General features: G+C 37.7%; 1 protein-coding gene across 3 annotated transcripts; it reads left to right on the top strand.

Annotated features, from left to right (window-relative positions):
• The first annotated feature begins 259 nt into the window (after positions 1–259).
• usp48 (ubiquitin specific peptidase 48) lies at positions 260–16,796 on the top strand. Of its 3 annotated transcripts, none has more exons than XM_055023264.1 (28): positions 260–409; positions 861–1,013; positions 1,575–1,695; positions 1,799–1,940; positions 2,064–2,191; positions 2,488–2,612; positions 2,875–2,983; positions 3,370–3,503; positions 3,919–4,004; positions 4,681–4,860; positions 5,018–5,155; positions 5,319–5,468; positions 7,263–7,463; positions 7,751–7,862; positions 7,955–8,088; positions 9,204–9,278; positions 9,425–9,549; positions 10,140–10,262; positions 10,346–10,407; positions 10,603–10,713; positions 11,981–12,105; positions 13,118–13,224; positions 13,670–13,777; positions 14,410–14,592; positions 14,677–14,802; positions 14,884–14,932; positions 15,869–15,895; positions 16,052–16,796. In XM_055023264.1, exons 2-28 carry the CDS (start codon positions 880–882, stop codon positions 16,072–16,074), a joined length of 3,138 nt encoding a protein of 1,045 aa, XP_054879239.1. In that variant the 5' UTR covers positions 260–409; positions 861–879; the 3' UTR covers positions 16,075–16,796. The 3 variants fall into 3 exon arrangements, with proteins under 3 accessions (XP_054879239.1, XP_054879228.1, XP_054879234.1); XM_055023253.1 differs by having other exon boundaries at positions 7,952–8,088; XM_055023259.1 differs by lacking the exon at positions 260–409 and adding an exon at positions 432–579 and having other exon boundaries at positions 7,952–8,088.
• Positions 16,797–17,659: the final 863 nt, after the last annotated feature.

Below are 17,659 nucleotides of genomic sequence, written 5' to 3'. Positions count from 1 at the left end.
TATTTGTTTTGGGTTTGAGTTGGCTTAACTTTAAAGTAGTACCATTACTGTTTACTGTAGTAATTGCGCCCCCTATAGTCGAAGCATAGGAGGGCTTTAGAGTTTGATGTCTGCTTTTGTTTTCTGCTGGTAATTTTGTATGTACTGTTTTAAAATTGACATGGAATTGGAAATCTAAGTGAATTTACAAGACAAGAAGTTAAGGTTTTGTTAAATTGACTTACGTGTGCACTTCTGCTCCCTTCTTCACCCTACGTCGCCTGCGTCACTTGTTGACGTCGCGTTGATTTTGAGCGGAGGAATTATTTATTTATAAACTGACGCAAGGGCGCTAAATCTAAAATAAACCGCAAATAAAATGTAATATCCCATTATGTATGCACTGATGAAGCAGCTACACGCATGAGAGGTTCGATAATATGTATCCTTAACACAATAAATTATTTACATCTGCGTCAGGCTGCGTTAAATTGAATGTCTTGTTGCTAGCACAAACAGTCGGGCTAGCTACATTTTAGCTAGCAAGCTAACTTCACGAGTTTAGTGTTCAGCGGAGACGCTTGCTTTAAGTATTTGTTGGTAGTTATCTTATTTTAATGTTTATTGTGTTGCTGCGATGTGATGTATGTCCGGTTTGTTCACTGTAACTTGGTCGTGACAGTAAAAACTGGTCTGTATTAGTTGGCTAAAAATAAGTAGCATACTGATAGAAGGACTTCTTATTGAGCTGCATGCTATAATTTAGCTTCAGCTAACTGACCGTGTTAGCATCCTGGGAACAGTTTGGGTATTTTTAAATCGTTTTTCTTTCTATTTGTCTGTTCGTTTAGCCTTTTTAAACTTTTCCGACTGTGCTATAGGAATCCTATCTGTAAGATAATGGCACCCCGAGTGAAACTGGAGAAAGCCGCTTGGCTTTGGGTGGAAACAGTAAAACCAGAAGACATTAAGCAGGAACACATAGAATTAGCATATCGGATCAATATCCCAGCCTGCAAAAGAGGAATCTGCAGGTACGGTATGAACATGTAAAACTATTCGTGTGTGTGGAGGAGCAAACTTAATTTTGAAGTGGACATCTCAATGAGCCTGTTTTGTATAGCTTTTTTTAAAAAAACGAAAAGCAGCGCCTTTTCTCTTCGACTTAATGTTTTTCGTATTGATGTGTCAAAGTTTTGGTTTCTATTCTTTTTACATATTTCTTTGTAAACTCATATCAGTTGTTTTTGGGAACCTTTATACAAGAACACTGCATATTTTATTAGGTTGCGACGTGTGTGTGCGTTTTTAATGTCGCATCGCTTTTTCATGTCTCCCGGTTTCAGAAAAGGGTTATTCTGCTAGTTTGTTACTGTTTGCTCCATTTTCACAATCTGCACAGAATTTACCTTTGTGATCTTGAACTATAGCGTCTGACGGCATAGAAAAGTTCATCACAAAGTTAGTCGAGATTATTGCATCTAAAAAGCATCTCAGTTCAGTTATACTGCAGTTTCCACTTATGAGATAATCAATCTTTTTTTTTTACAGTGAAATGATGAAAGGAAGGTAATGGTGGTGATTTTTCTTTGTAGGAGGAATTGTAAAGGGAATCCCAACTGTCTTGTTGGTATTGGGGAACAGGTGTGGCTCGGTGAGATTGATGAAAACACTTTCCATAATATTGACGACCCAAATTCAGAACGCAGAGAAAAGGTACTTTCTTAAAGTTACACACCCTTTGTTGGTAATTACTCAGCTGTTCTCTAATTGGGGTGTGATTGTGCCACTCATCTCTTATCTCTCTGCCCCATTCCAGAACATATTTGTTGGCCTGACCAACCTGGGTGCAACATGTTACGTCAACACATTCCTGCAAGTGTGGTTCCATAACCTGGAGCTGCGGAGGAGCCTTTATCAGTGCCAAAATTCGCGGGCGCAGGAACACAACATTGATTCTGGTAAATCTAAAAGCCGCATTCAGAGCATTATCTCTTTCATGTTCTTATTTAAAGAAATAGAGTTGAAAATAAGCTGAACTGGCAGATTGTATTAACTGTCTTTTCTCTAATTAACTCTCTCAGATTATGAGCCCCAGTCCATATGTGAGCATCTACAGTACCTCTTTGCTCTCCTGCAAAACAGCAACAGGAAGTACATTGACCCGTCAGGGCTTGTCAAAGCGCTGGGTCTGGATACGGGACAGCAACAGGTCAGTCATACAAAAACTGTGTATTTCATAAATGCCAAACTAGTTTCATGCTTGGAACACGTCAAAAGTTGATTTACTTTCAACACGTAATAAATTACAGCAATGCTTTCTGCACTGTTTACTAAAAAAATGATAAGAAACGCAAGTATTGCAATACTGGCTGACAAGCACTGGAGAGAAAAGTTGACTGGATTTCCATGTTTGCCGATACACTCCAGAATCACTAAGCAAACATGACACCCAGCTTGGAAACATCAGTTTGGTTACTTATAATAATGTATGTTTCTTTTTTCCAGGATGCCCAGGAGTTTTCCAATCTTTTCTTGTCTCTGTTGGAGGAGACATTGTCTAAGGAGAAGAATCCCAACTTGCAAAATCTCATCCAGCAGCAGTTCTGTGGACAGTTCTTCTATGTTACAATGTAAGACCAGTTATTTTTTAGTTTTTCAAATAAAAGATTTGTTTGTGCATTTCAAGCAACTGAGGCGATGAGTTGTATTCACTATGTGCCACAGTTTTATGACTCTTATAAGACATGAGCATTTTCACACAAGGCCAAAATAAGATGGCGTTTGTTCTGAATTATAGAAGTAGTTTCTGTAGTAGCATTTCCATGGGAAAATGCTTGTTTGACATTTGGGACTTTATTAAGAATCATGTGAAGTTTTTATCTTTGTCTCCAGATGTAATCAGTGTGGAAGGTCATCGACTTTGCCGTCGCGGTTCTATGAGCTGGAGCTGAATATTCAGGGCCACAAAAACCTCACTGAGTGCATCACCGAGTTCCTCAAGGTGGCTTCATTTCCGTTCTCAGTTTGATCTAAACTTTCAAGAACAGATGAATTAAGTAATTGACGTCTAGTGCAGGTCAGAATAAAGTATATATACATATATATATATCCAGTAAATTAGCATATGCTTTTTTCATTTCTATTGTAAGTTTTATACCAAAATATTGTGATATATATATATCATTTCTGCCACCCATCACAAAAAATATCAGGATATTCCATATTGCACAAATTATGATGTTTGTATTTAGAAAATATGCTATAAAATAAGCAATAACTATCAAATTGGAGGCATACAAAAAATAGCATGACATTGAAGTTAGCGTTCGTGCGCCTGGTGGAAAACTCTAGAGTTGGGTTTTAATTCCTCTGCCTGTGACCTGGTAGGAAGAGAAGTTGGATGGAGAGAACCGCTACTTCTGTGAAAACTGCCAGAGCAAACAGAACGCCACCCGGAGGATCCGACTCCACAGCCTGCCTCCGACCCTCAACCTGCAGCTCATGCGCTTTGTCTTTGATAGGTCAGTCACTGAGTTGGAAGGAAACATGGAAATGAATGAGTGAAACATGCTGACTTTGGAGGCCAACTTTTTTATTTTTATTGTTTTGTCAAGACGTTTCACTTGCTAGCTTACCACTATCAGTCTGATTGGGTGAATTTATGAGTGTAGTGTAAAAGCACTTGAGTCCTTTGACCTGATAAAGGGCTTTATTAATTCAGGCCATTTTGTTAGCCTGTTGTTGGACTGTGTGCTCCACCGGCTTCAGTTCAATCCCATAGTCAGTCTCTGTTTTGGATTTCAAAACCAGGTTTTTAAATGGTGTGTGTGAAGAAGGCAGACTTGTTTATAGATGTGAAAATAATCAAATGTATAATTTTTTAAAGGAAACAGATTAACTTTTGTTTGATTAATTTTTGTTTGATTTCATCTATAGACAAACAGGTCTGAAGAAGAAGCTCAACACTTTCATAAATTTTCCTGAGCAGCTGGACATGGAACCATTCTTGGAACAAAAACTAGGTATTTATAAAGTTTGTGCTTTCAGATATTGAAATGGGGCACATGATTTTTCACGTTCCCCCATTTTAAATGGAGATTTGTTTTGATGTTAGCGTTTATTAGAGTTGGTAAAGGTTTTTAGCTACAGCTTCCCTCAGATGTCCAGCACCAGCAGCCTTGTATCATTGTTTTCAATTTCATTTTTCAGTTTGACCTTTTTTGTTATTTGTAATGAAATATTTATTGATTTATTTTTCTTTTTAAAATGTGACCTTTTAGAAAATCATCTTTGTTTCCCATTTTTCTTTAGGCAACTGTGAAATGAAAATGCTGCATGTTTGTGTGCTTTTGACTGAGAGGCATTGTGCAAAGACAAGAGAACTGAAATGGCTGTATTTATTATGTCAAAGCTAAAAGAGAGCACTAAGCCGAGCAAAAATGAAAGATGTGGACATAGGTTATAAATAGCAGAGAAGAGTTTATTTTAGCTGTCCATCAATCAATTTATTGTGGAATTTAACATTTGAGCAGGAAATGTGAGACAGTTCTGTAAATTCAGAGTCATGAAAGATGCAAAAGGGTCTTCATGTACGCACATTCATAGCCTGCCAGATTTTAAATACTTTCTGAGGAAGTACTATCCTTCCACATCAAATCTGCTCAAGCATGACGGACTCTGCTGCTGTTTTCCCCCCAGACCAGAAATGTGTCTATGAGCTGAGTGCAGTGCTGATCCACCGGGGAGTCAGCGCCTACTCGGGACACTACATAGCTCACGTGAGGGACGCTCTTACCGGAGACTGGTACAAATTCAACGATGAGGAGATCGAAAAGATGGAGGGAAAGAAACTGCAGCTTGGCATCGAAGAGGACATTGGTGAGTATCCCAGTTCTTGGAAATCAAGAGCTCTTTTTCAAAGTGTTGTCTGACAAGGATATTTGAACGTCTGGCTGCATTAACAGTGGCGTGCATGTCAATAGACATAAACTCTTACTTGACGTTACTTTTTATTTTATTTTATTTTTTCGTTTAGCTGAGACGGGCAAAACGCAGTCGCGGAAACCAAAATGCAGTAAAGGCTACCACTGCTCTAGAAACGCCTACATGCTGGTGTATAAAGTTCAGGAAGACGAGAGTTCAAATCCCTCAAGGGCAAACGTTGAGGTCCCTTGTGAGTAGCTAATTATCCTATGGTGACTGAATGTTAAAAAACAAACATGTCAACCGATTTAAACTCTTTTTTTTTTTCTTTTTTACTTTCCTTTCAGCAAAAGTTTCAATTATGTCTCTTTTTCCTGTTTTCTGATGTTACTTTTTTGTATCTTTGCTCATAGCATTCCTTCAGAAGTTGGTTGACCAAGATAACCATAAGTTTGAAGAGTGGTGCATGGAGATGGCTCACATGAGAAAACAGAGTGTGGATAAGGGCAGGGCCAAGCATGAAGAGGTGAAAGAGCTCTACGACCTTTTACCTGCAAAAGATGGTTGGTAACTGCATTCCTTAACAACTCCACTTCACAGAAAGCATTCACACTGGTTGTGACTCAACTTGAATTAATCTAATATGTGAGCAGTGTAGCAAAGAGAAAGTCAGGTCAACACATAAAAGACATGACTCCCAATATACCTTTTCATTTGTGTATTTCACCAAATTCAAATACCGTGCTGTGATTTTGTGTCGCTCGTATTCAAATTCAAAAAAACGTTACTGATCCCAAAGGAAAATTAAATGTTGTTGTAACACATTAATTCAAAGTCTTCATTGAGTTATTGTAGACAGATCTTGTCCATTATCGTGAATTTACGGTAACATAAACTACTGTAAATTTAAGGTCCGGTTCCTTAAAAGGACTGTCCTTTATAGGAACCAATGTTCCTGCAGATGTTCCAAGGGTGCAATAAATATTGAAACAAAGAACAATTGCAGAGTTCCATTTAAACATTTCAAGGTCTAATTACTTGACCTAATTATAGTTCATTGTGAGCCAACTATCTCCAGCGTTTTGTTCGTAGTGTGTATGTACTTAGGAAAGGGCGTTTAATTGGACAATTTACAACCAGTACATGTAAATATGTGATGTTGACTTTTTAAAAAAATATTTGTCCATTCTTTTTTTAATATTTGCAATGAATTTGTACTATACAAACAAAACTAAATAAAATTCAAAGTAGGGAAATTGTTTGGACACCTTCCAAAAAAAATTAAAACTCTGTTATCCATGGAGTGTCTGAAAATGTTTTTCCATAAAAGAAATACAAAGTTTTGTCGAATGTTATGGACACTGCCAGACCACCTATCTAATTAATTATATTAATCACTTTGATTGGTAAAAAATAAATAAATAAAAAAAAGTCCAACAACACATAATTATTTCATATGTCAGAAATAGAAATTGAAACAATGCAGTGTTTGTTTTGTCTGAAAAAAGAAATCAAAAATATGAAAACAGTACCTGAGAGGAGAGCAGCTCCTATATCTTCCAACAACCAACTAACAGAGACTCTTCCAAAAAAGAAGATATTGGCACAATTCCCCGATCTGTCATGACTTTTTGAAAGCCATATGCAGTCTAAACAGTAGACAGTAGATGTTGGAGCTTCTATTTTGCTTCAGATTTTGACTTCACCCAATGAAACAATAACAGCATATACTATGTGATCAATATCTATAGATAGCACCTCTTATAGAATATGAAACATAGAATATTCTCTGAACTCCGATCCAAAATCTGCACAGGATTCTGGGAGATGTAGGCAGAGGAAAGGCCTTTGCCACTCAATTTCTCACAGCCAGCTAAGCTAGGTTGGTAGTATCGTCTAACTCACACACTCTTTTGTCACCTAGCAACAACCCACTGAGTAACTTGCGCAGCAGCAGTTTCAGGTTTCCCCACTGTGCCTCATAACTACTTAAAAAAAAACAAAAAAAAAACAGTATTTCAGATATTTAAAGCAAATAAACTAATTAATAACTTTTAGTATGGACAATATCGATATCGACTAATATAAAATGCTTATATTTTGATAAATGTTTCAGTCATATCATCTAGCCTTGGTACTCACCTCACAGGCAGCAGCAATATACCTTATATCACACCAAACACTTGCTCATGCAGCCTCCTCACCACCTGAGGTCATTTGTTGTCTTCCATACCTAATTGAAGGTTATCCTTAAACTGGGACAAGAACCTTCTTTGTAGCACATGAAGCTACAATTAAACATAGTTCCAGAATTAGTCTCTTTGTGCTTGATGCGTTTCTTTGTTTTCCCTCTTTAGGAGACCCCTTTGAGTTCCTCCCCCTGGAATGGCTGAAGAAGTGGCTCGACGATTCAACTGCAACCAAGGAAATTGACAACTCCATTTTTCTTTGTTCCCATGGAAAACTCCACCCAGACAATATGGGAGAAATCAAGAGGGTTTCTTTAGAAGCTGCGAAACTCCTGTATGAGCGCTACGGCGGTGGGCCAAGACTGGATGGTTAGTGAAACATTGTTTTGTCTCAACTGAAGTCCTGGACAGTTTTTAATGCCTAATTAGACAGCTGGGCAAATGTTTTGTAGTCTGATTATTTTCAGAACTTCTCTTACATAAGAGAAGTATGTAAGAACTTCTCTTACATAAGAGAAGTTCTGAATCTATCGCCACGATTCAAGCAGCTTAACATTTTTGGTATTTTTATGGCCCTTATAAAGCAATTCATATTGGATCTGGTCTATCTTTTGAGAATATTTGCATGTTTAAGTTTATTTTGCCTGTTGGTTCAGGTTCCTCTCTGTGCAGAGACTGTGTCAGCGAGCGATGCAGGGTGCTGCGGCTAAAAAAACAACTAGACGACGACTACAAAGAAATTTCAAATCTAGTAAAGCGCGCAACCAGGTAGCAAAGCAGCCCACGTAACACTTAAAGTTTAGTTAGGTAAAGTTCCTAAGATGCTTATTGCTAATGTATATCGCGGTGTGTTCTAGCAGTGATGGCTACTGGGTGAGTAAGCCATCTTTGCGCAGCTGGAGGCAGTTGGCTTTGGAACAGCTGGAAGAAGATGAGGAGGAAAGCAAACACAGCAACGGCCAGACCAATGGCCAGGGACCACACATTAACAACAGTAAGACATGGATGAAGGCTTCTCTGGTTTTTTAATTCTTGCTACTTTCTCTGTTGTCTGTTAGCCAAACTAGAATCGAAACACGCCAAGCTAACCAAACACCTTTGCTGCATTTAGTTTTTGAAGCAGTTGAGCAACCCGTCCGCTATGGTTTGTACCACAAACTCAACTGTAACTGTGTGAGGACATGTTGTAATGTAAGTTATCATTTTTAAATTAAAAGTAAGAGTAAACAAGCTAACGTTAGCTTGGCATTTCTGTAAGTTGAAGCAAGATGTGTTGAAGACTTTGTTTCAGTTGCAGACTTTTTATCATCGCAAAGTCAAACACAATCTGAATATGATAGCGGGCAGCATAATACTGATGAAATGCTATGTGAATTTGAAAACGAAGACAGTTGTTTTAAAAAAAATGTCTTTACTCAGAAAAAAAATCCACAACAGAAATATATATTTTCAGGCGTTTCTCAAAAACACAAATTCATTCAATTTTATTCAACCCCGATTAAATCTGGGCATCTTACAGTTGAAATGATGTGGTTTTCAAAGTGACCTGAGGCTGCCACCGCCGCCAAAGACAGATCACCAAAATGTTAAGCAAAGGTTAACATAAATGTGATTTATTGGTTTCCTAGTTTTAGCTCAACTGTACAACATAAAAATGTCCACATTGTCAAAGTGGGGTACTTGCATGAAGACATCAATTCAATACAATTTGTAATAAGGCTGTAACATACAAAGCAAGATGTGGAAATAGTGAAGTGCTGTTAATGCTTGTCTTCATGGTGTTACCTGGATGGGCTTGTGTCACTACTGCCAAATGTAATGTAGGGCATTTTTAAGGCTTTCGAACTGATTTTATCTTTACTATTGAGATCAGAGGGAGATCATAACTTGAAATTGCATAACTTGGAAAAAAGTGACATCAGCAGCTGATAATCAGATAGGAGCTTAAAGTAAAACGTTTCTGTCTCCCACTAAAGTTTCTGATAGAAAATAGCAAAACAAACAAATGTCTCTACCTACTCGGTAGGTGAAGCCTACATCCTGATGTTGCGAGTTTGTTTGAGTCCAGCCTACTGTTTGAATTTTTTTGTTACTGTTTTTATTTTCTAGAGTTTGGCATGGAGGCCAACATGGGAACTGAAGATGAGACGAAGACTTTCAATGAAGACATCGTTTGCACTCATGGTATTTCCCCCCAACACCAGCATCAAAAATAATGTTTACCTTCCATCAGTAGCACTGTTTTTTTTGGGGGGGGTTTTTGTTAAAATATTTGAAGCTGACATTTCAATCGTGTATTCTCTCCCGCGATGTTTTTGCGTCTGCGCCAGGAGCACTGAGTATCCTGGAGACGGAGCGGAAGCTGGTATCTACTGAAGTGTGGACGAAGCTGAGAGAATACTTCCCCAGAGCCCCAGAGTTCACCCACATGCAGGAGCCGTGTCGGCAGTGTCTGGTGGGGGACTTTCACCGTCTGCATCTGAGCCAACAGTCTGCGTTTCTTTCATAGAAGTTATCTTTGAAGGGTCGGTTTACTCACAGGGTAAACTCGTCCTATTGCAAGAGTTTTGCAGGTGTTAGATTGCAAATTCAGATCAAATTATTACATTTTTATGCATTTGTTGGTTAGAGTATAAGTACAATATGAATTCGTACAATAAGTACAAATGCCATATTGATTGAATTGGCGTCTTTCAATCGATATTGACTGGGTTGGAGAAAAGGATAGACAGGATTTTTGAAGAGGGATTTCATGGGGTAAATATTAGCCCCTACTAGATACCTGCAGTCATTGTGTTCTGTACGTTTGGATTCAACAATATCGGTCTTGATTATGAACAAAAATATTCCATAATTGTATATATTATCATTCAAAGTTTGTAGTGAGGGCGTCTTCTGTTGCAACTTCATCAAAGCAGTCATGGAGGCCGCTAGTGCCGTCAACTCAATGAGAAACATTGTGATGTTTCCATATCACCAGATCTTGTTCCTTTAGTAGTTGGAAATGCTATAAAGCTCTTTTTTTTTTTCCGCCTGTGTTGTCAGACGTTGGAGCAGGAGGAAAAGGACAACGAGGCGGTCAGTAAGATGATGGCTCTTGAGCAGAAGAACCAGCTGCTGAACCTGTTCCATGAAAAAAACCGGCCGGTTTTGACCAAATGGCCGCAGGTAAAGCGCAGAGCTGTCGGCTGCGAAGCCTTTAATTTCCAGTTCTTTTGACTCACTGATACATCTGTGGTTGGTTCCTCCAGGGCACAGATAAACTTTACGTAGTCCCTCTGTTTTTTGTGGAAGAGTGGAGAAAATTCATCAGGTATGTGTTGTTCATCATTAAAGAAGAATGTCTGTCTTATCGTGAAGAATGAACTACTATTCAGATAAAAGTAACTATTACGACGTTTGAGTAGGCTGCTCACTTAGTGATCACTGCGTTCTTGTTCTTTGCTTACTGATGTGCTTATCTCTCCCCTAGTTTCTTAGCAACTTATGAACTTTCTTCTTGTTTTAGGAGACCCACTAAATCCTCTCCGGTGTCGAATGTTGGCAACTCGCTGCTTCTCTGTCCTCACGGCGGCTTCATGTTCACCTATGACTCCCTGATCAATGGAGAGGCCCAGCAGTGAGTTCTGATCAGTCACATCTTGAATGTGTTTCCTGCAAAGACGAACTTTAAATGACCTTTCTCACGGCTCTCTGTTGGATAGTCTTAAGTTTTCTCTGAATGTGCTTTATGATTGTGTCTGGCAGGAATGGGCTCAAATTTTATCTCAGTGTTTTGATTTATTGCCATTACAATAACAAGGTCAATTCATAAACACAATCTGAAATAGTGCTTAAGAAATAATACCTGAAAAACTTAAACAATCCAATTTTGCAATTTTGCATCTAACATCATTATTATTAGTTTATTACCACAGAGAGCAGGTTTAACTCATCAAAGGACTACAGATGCAAATTAGGTTTTGCTTTAATCTGGTACATCTGATCGACACACTACAAGCCCAAAACTGCCTCTATAGTTTTTTGAATGCATTTGGAAATTCTGTCAAAATTAAAATGTAAGAATTTTTAGTTTTTTTTGCGAAACACTGCTTCCCAACATCATGTTAAGAAAGTTTAATTGAACGTTTAGAAGCCCTGGATGATTCACAGGCTTTTTTTATTGATTAGTTTTTATTGATTAACTGGTGAAGAAGCAGCCGGCCTACGACGGAAGCAGACTGAAGAACTACTGCCGAGTACTTCTTAAAAAAATCAATCAAACTTTGAGTTGTGGATCATAATTATTGCCATGGCAACATGTGATAGGCTGCTCAAGTTCATTTCCATCACACATTTCAGCAACAAGGCAGTTCAAAGTGCTTCATAAAACAAAACATTTAGTCACCAATAATGAAAACAAGCAATAAACATATTTTGTCAAATGCCATCATCAAAACAGATCAAATATGTTGATCAATGTCCTGTTTACAGCTAATCACAGGCAGCTTGAAACACCTGGGTTTTTAGCTTTGATTTAGAGGAACTCAGTGTTTCATCAGTTTTGCAGTTTTCTTCAAGTTTCTTCCAGATTTGTGGTGAATAGAAGCTGAATGCTGCTTCTCCATGTTGGCTCTGGTTCTGCTGGAAGCCGAGCAGAACCAGAGGATTAATTACACAGAGTAGTCGCGGCCTTTATTCACATTTCAAACCTTAAAATTTATTGGCTCATCCTGCAGCAGTGGCTTACATAAAACAAAAGGAAGACTCAGTCTGAGCTGATACAGGATAATAACAAGATTAATAATCCGTTGCTGTCCTTTTCATTAGGAAACTAATAACAAACTGTTAGGGAACGTTTACTGTCCACTGCAATGTTCTCACATTGTGCTGTTTGTTTTGCACAGTATAGCTCTGCTGTGGCCCAGCGAATGGGAAGTGATCAGCAGACTCTTCATTGTTGACAAGCCAATAGCAATCCACTGTTTGAGACAGACGGAGAGCTCCATGACGCAGTATACCACCCAGCCTGGTAAGATTTCCTCCACATCCAAGAAACGATTCTTGACTTTTAGAACAAGTGTTATCCTGTCTACCGTTTTGCCAGTTGAGGAAGTGACATTTTTCAATTGGACATTTTTCTGAACAAGGGCTGAATTGTTTCTTAATTGCTTTTGCCCTAATTAAGGGGGTTAAAGTAGTACTTCTTAAAAAGATCAATCAAACTTTGAGTTGTGGGTCATAATTATCGCCATGGCAACATGTGATAATTTTTATTTATTTTTTTTACCTTAACTGGAAAGAACCCTGTCCCTTCAAAAAAAAAATGTCGGTGTGGATTTGAAAATGGTATTTTAATTGGTATCGAGCTTTAACTATTAATATTGTGACAAGCCCACCTTAAATAAACAAGATAAACTTAAGATCTTTTTAATCTGAAAGTAGCATTTTTTTCTAGTGTCAATCAGCTGGCAGAGCCAGGAGGCAACTCCATTAATGTTTCTTTTTCCAGTTTAGGCAGCATTTTTGGATTTAACTAAGCTTAAGGAAGCTGCAGTATAAAATATTTTTATCCATAATTGTTGAAAGTGTCACTATTCAACGAATCAGGACCAGGAGGATGGTCTTAGTGCTGTCGATCACAGTCTTGTGTGGCGCTGCTCATTCCAGGTTCATGTCCCCTCCCTTGCTCTCTGCTACGGTGCAGCGAGCATAGCCTGTGGTGGATGCTAAGGTAGTTAGCATGGCCATCAATGCTAATGGCTAAACAGTTTTCCCGTAACTGTTAATTGTTTCTCTGCCATTAGCACATTTAGCAGCAAGTACATGAGGGTGATTGACAGCGCTAAAACCCTCCTCCTGGCTTTCATTGGTTGTTTTTGATCGGGAGTGGAGCTACTACAAAATAAAGTGAGTCACAACATAGTGATATTTTAACAGACGTAAATAAAAAGCATCTTTAGTGCAGCTTTAAAATCTGTCAGGTATCATATCTGTGTTTTGTGGATCTTTCATGTTTTTTATTCAAATGTGTCTGGATTTAGATCTGTGCTGGGAATGCAGAGAGAGTTTCCTGTTCCAACAGCAGAGGGATTTGAGAGAGTACACCCAGGCTACGGTCTACGTCCGCAAAGTCATCGAAGACAAAACAGTATGAAGCACACACATGCAGAAGAACATCCTAAACCTTAACTACCACAGTTCATTTATTAAGAACTAGGCCTGCACAGATTGCAGTTTCCTGGCTGATCACCGACCTTCAAGAAGCCTGACTTGCCAGTTTGTGATTTGGTCTATACCGATTTTATTTTTCTCTGAAAAGTAGCTAAATATAACAACAAATTTACTGAATTGGCATCAGTGGGGTGACTGTTTCTGGTGGACGGATCTGTCAGTCCTCTCACATCAGAGCAGAAGGGAACAATGGCTGATTTTCAGACCTTTGTGGAAATAATTTGTCATGTAAGTATCGGCCGATCTCGAAATTAAGGACATCATGGCCGATTTTATTGATGCACTTCTAAAAAGGACCAAGTGTCTTTTGTGAGGAGTTTAGTGTACAGACATTTAACTTTATCACATTGTCCTCCATGTAGATGGCTAAAGATGGCGCCCCAGAGCTGAATGCGTGCAGCTCTGAAGCAGAAGAGGAGAAGGAAGACCTTCCAAAGGTGGATGGAGAGAAAGACCCAGACTTCAGTCAGGTAACTGGACTCCTGTGACATACTTGATTGTTTTACATCACAAGTGTCAAACCGAAGGCCTGGGGGCCAAATCTGGCCCACCGTAGCTCTGTATGTGGCCCTCTAGACTCCAAATTACATCAATAAGTCTTTCCAGTTTTTCATAAATCTGCTAAATTCACACAGAATCAACAAATCTCCACATTTTTTTCTGATTTCACTGCAAATTTTCTCAAAATTGGTCAAAAACACTCAAGTCATAGTCGTGACTGATATGGTGAGTCATAAAAATTCACATTTAACATCATACATTGACACAAATATCATAAATATTTCTAAATTGACACCACAAAATCTGCAATTTTGAGTGCAAAAAAAAAAACACTATAACAATCACTAAATTCTGGAGGAATAGCTATTTATTGATATTTTTGCAATATTCTGGCACAACCGGCATTTTAAGATCCTACAGATTTTTGATTTAGCCCAAAAATGAAAATGAGTTTGACGCCCCTGTTTTACATAGTCCCGATCCTCATCCCCCTCTCTCCCACGTAATTAGAGATTCATTTTTACCATGTTCAAAAAACCTTTTTTTTGTTTTTGTGAATTTATCCATTGATGTCTTAAAATCTAATTCTGTTTTTCGTCAGGCCCAAGACGCAGCGAAGCGCCTAAAGTTGAGCGACAGCACCGCTGCCGCGGTGGCTGCTCCTGCAGTCACCAACACCATGAAAGCCGGGAGCATCAGACGAAGCACCCGCCACAGGAAACTCAGAGGAGAGAAAGCGCTCATCGTTTCAGCGAACCAGACACTAAAAGAGCTGAAAATCCAAGTGAGGACCTCCCACCGCACAATCAGTCGTTGCGTGGGCCGGTTCTGCACCGCTAACTCTACTGCGTTGTGTGTGTGACTGTAGATTATGCACGCCTTCTCTGTGGCTCCATTCGACCAGAACCTCTCTATCGACGGGAAAAGTCTCACGGACGACTCGGCCACTTTAGGCAGCCTGGGTGTTATCCCAGAATGCATCATCTGTTTAAAGGTTTGATTTGCTTCATGACTCCACGACTAGGAACGTTAGCATTGATCAAATCTGTGTTTCATCATCACCTTTGTCTCTCAGGCTGATGAACCAGTGACAGATTATGCTGCCATGGATGACGCCTATCAAGGTGAGTGACTTCCTGTGATCTTCAGGTGCTAAAAAGTTTGGCGGCGACACAAATGTTTCTTTATGGCCTCAGAGGTTTTTTTTGTTTTTGTTTTTTTCTTTTTTTTTTGGCTGAAACAATTAATCTGATTAATTGTGACGAATTGATAATGAAAGACATTTTTCAATTAATTATTAAGTGGAATTACAAACTCAAATAAATGCCAATTTCTGAAAAAAACATTCAGAGGAGTAATTAAGTCAAAACTGCACAAAATATATTCAAAAAATACCTCTGTCTGTAATCACGTTTTACCCAGAACTCCACAAGAATCCCAGTTTTTGCTTCTCTTGGCTCAAATTCACCAAAAGAATGCTATGTTTTTGCATTTTAGGAAATAAAATGTTTACTTTCTCATTTAAAAAATACTGAAATATTGGTGTACTTTCATCTTTTAATGTATTTTGATATTGTATAAAAAAGGCTTGTGGTTCAGTTAAACATCTGTAGTATGCGCCTGCTCTCTTTTCCAATTAATGAGTTAATCATCAGAATATTAGATAGGAAAATCAATTGCTAAAACAAGCCTTAAAAGTCTAGTTCTTTATTCTGTTGAATATAATATCAATATAATCTCATATTTATATTTATACAAAACATTTTATAGCACGTTATTATTACTCTCTGTTTATACATCTTATCTTTGTACACTTGTTTATAAATATTTATATCCTGTATAACACTTCTGGATAGATGCAAACTAGATTTCGTTGCTTTGTTCTTGTGACAGTAAAATGACAATAAAGTTGAATTCTATTATTTTTTTTTTTTTTTTTTTACAAATAAACCGTTTACTCAAAAACTAACATCATAAAAAATACTAAAGATTCCATACTTACTCCTATTTATAGAAACACGTTGACTTTTTAAAATGGAGTTGTCTCCTTTGTTTCACAGTGAGAATGCCTGAGGAGGGATTTAAAGGTATGTTTTTGTTTTTTTCTCATTTTATGTTGGATCATCTTTAGTAAAATTACTTCACAGACTTGTCTGAAGTCCTGGAAAGCATATGAACTTGTGAGTTCATAAGTTCATAAGATGGATATGGTCAATCATCCTCGTGTTTGTGTTTCTCTTTAGGTACGGGCCTCCTTGGTCACTGAGGAACGTTCTGCTGTAGCCATAACTAAATTCCATGGAAGAGAAATGCTTGAATATGTGAAGTGTCAATATATATAAATAAGTGCTTTAATTTTTTATGTTTTGGCTAGGTTTTCTTTATTGAAACTGTGACTATGTTGTAAAGAATCTGTTTTCCTTTGCATAAGGATAGCTGGGTTTTTGATATATTCTAAAGTTCAAAGTTTGTTCATTTAAAACGTGTGTCCGCTTACTTCAGTCTGACCAGTCCTGAGAAGGTTGAAAAAACAAAGGGAAAGGACCTGTAGTTCTCCAAGTTGTGGCTTCGGTTTATTTCGACTTGTCGGTCAAGAAAATGAAATGTTTTTTCTTTTCTTTTTTTTTAAATTATAGTTTAAGGAAAACTTAAGACGGATGTTAAGTCTTTTCATTATGTGGAGCCTCTTGTACTCACTGTTCAATTTCCAGAATTGTCAAAACAATGCACAAGTAAATATCACTGCTCTTAAATGTTAGAACATTTATTAGCCCAACATAACATCAAATCAGTACCATATGCATTACCAGTCAGAAACATGGAAAAAAAAATCAGCAAGATTTGTATAAAAGCTGATTTTCTTTTTCATTATTATTATTTTCAACAATTGAAAACATGAATTGAAAGTAAGAAATGGAAGGCAAGTAGTTACATGTCCAGCTCTTTTCACTGTTATTTCTTATGGACAATAAAGCTATTTTCAAGGCACCCTGTTTCTTCCTCATTTCTAATAATTTGACTGTCTTGTTTCAGCTCTTTGGAGGTCTTTAATACCTTATGAACCCTGATAGGATAGGATGGCTGTTGGTAAAACATGTTTCAGGTATAAACATACTTATTTTGGACTCCAGAAGGATCCCAAGCCACCAAAATACCACTACAGCCCAGTAAGTATAGGCCAGTGATTCTGCATATTTTGGTATTGATCCGATGCCAAGTAACAACAGGGTCTGTCTCGCTGATGTCAATGATGCCAATATATTAGGTGTTTTTGTGGGTTTTTCCTTTGAGTTATTTTTGTATAAACTTAGGACAGAAATTGGACAAAATACATTAATACCATTTGTGTGTTTTTTCCCAAATAAAGTGCAGAAAAATTCTATCAAAACAATAGTTTTTGAGTTATAGTTGAGAATACAACATTGAAAGCAAAAAATAAATCTAGAAGGAATCTGCAACTAAAGTATTGATTTTTATCAAGTTGTGATTACCAAACCAATACCAACATAATATGCTAGTTCTAAACAAGACAGATAAATAAAATGTCAAGCTCATCAAAGAGAAACAGCCCATTGGTTTAAGATCAACATTATCAGGACACAATACTTTGTTGTTGTTTTTTTTTTGTTAGGTTAGAGGCTGTCACAAGCTTCTTTGTTTCCAGTTTATGTGACAATGGTAAAGCAGAAAATGACAAAACCTTAAACAAGGACTTTTTCTCTAAGGTATGAATTCTTTAAAATATGTGATTTAAAAAGGGATTATGATTGTATTTATTTATTTATTTGGGTACAGAGTAAAAACTCAAACTGAACTGGGTCATTCTCTGAACTTGGTGCATTTTGAGCCTC

The sequence above is a fragment of the Poeciliopsis prolifica genome, unplaced genomic scaffold (genome assembly GCF_027474105.1).
Source record: "Poeciliopsis prolifica strain line A6 unplaced genomic scaffold, Auburn_PproV2 SCAFFOLD003, whole genome shotgun sequence".
NCBI lineage: Eukaryota > Metazoa > Chordata > Actinopteri > Cyprinodontiformes > Poeciliidae > Poeciliopsis > Poeciliopsis prolifica.
The sequence above is the reverse complement of the archived record's forward strand: the minus strand, read 5'-3'. Positions and strand labels throughout refer to the sequence as shown.

What these genes read in the sequence shown, in the direction of transcription:
- usp48 (XM_055023253.1), top strand. Translation starts at nt 880, where the DNA reads ATGGCACCCCGAGTGAAACTGGAGAAAGCCGCTTGGCTTTGGGTGGAA. An exon ending in TGGCATCGAAGAGGACATTG is followed by an intron (nt 4,861 to 5,017) that starts GTGAGTATCCCA and finishes TTTTTCGTTTAG; the next exon opens with CTGAGACGGGCAAAACGCAG. An exon ending in TAAAAGAGCTGAAAATCCAA is followed by an intron (nt 14,593 to 14,676) that starts GTGAGGACCTCC and finishes GTGTGACTGTAG; the next exon opens with ATTATGCACGCCTTCTCTGT.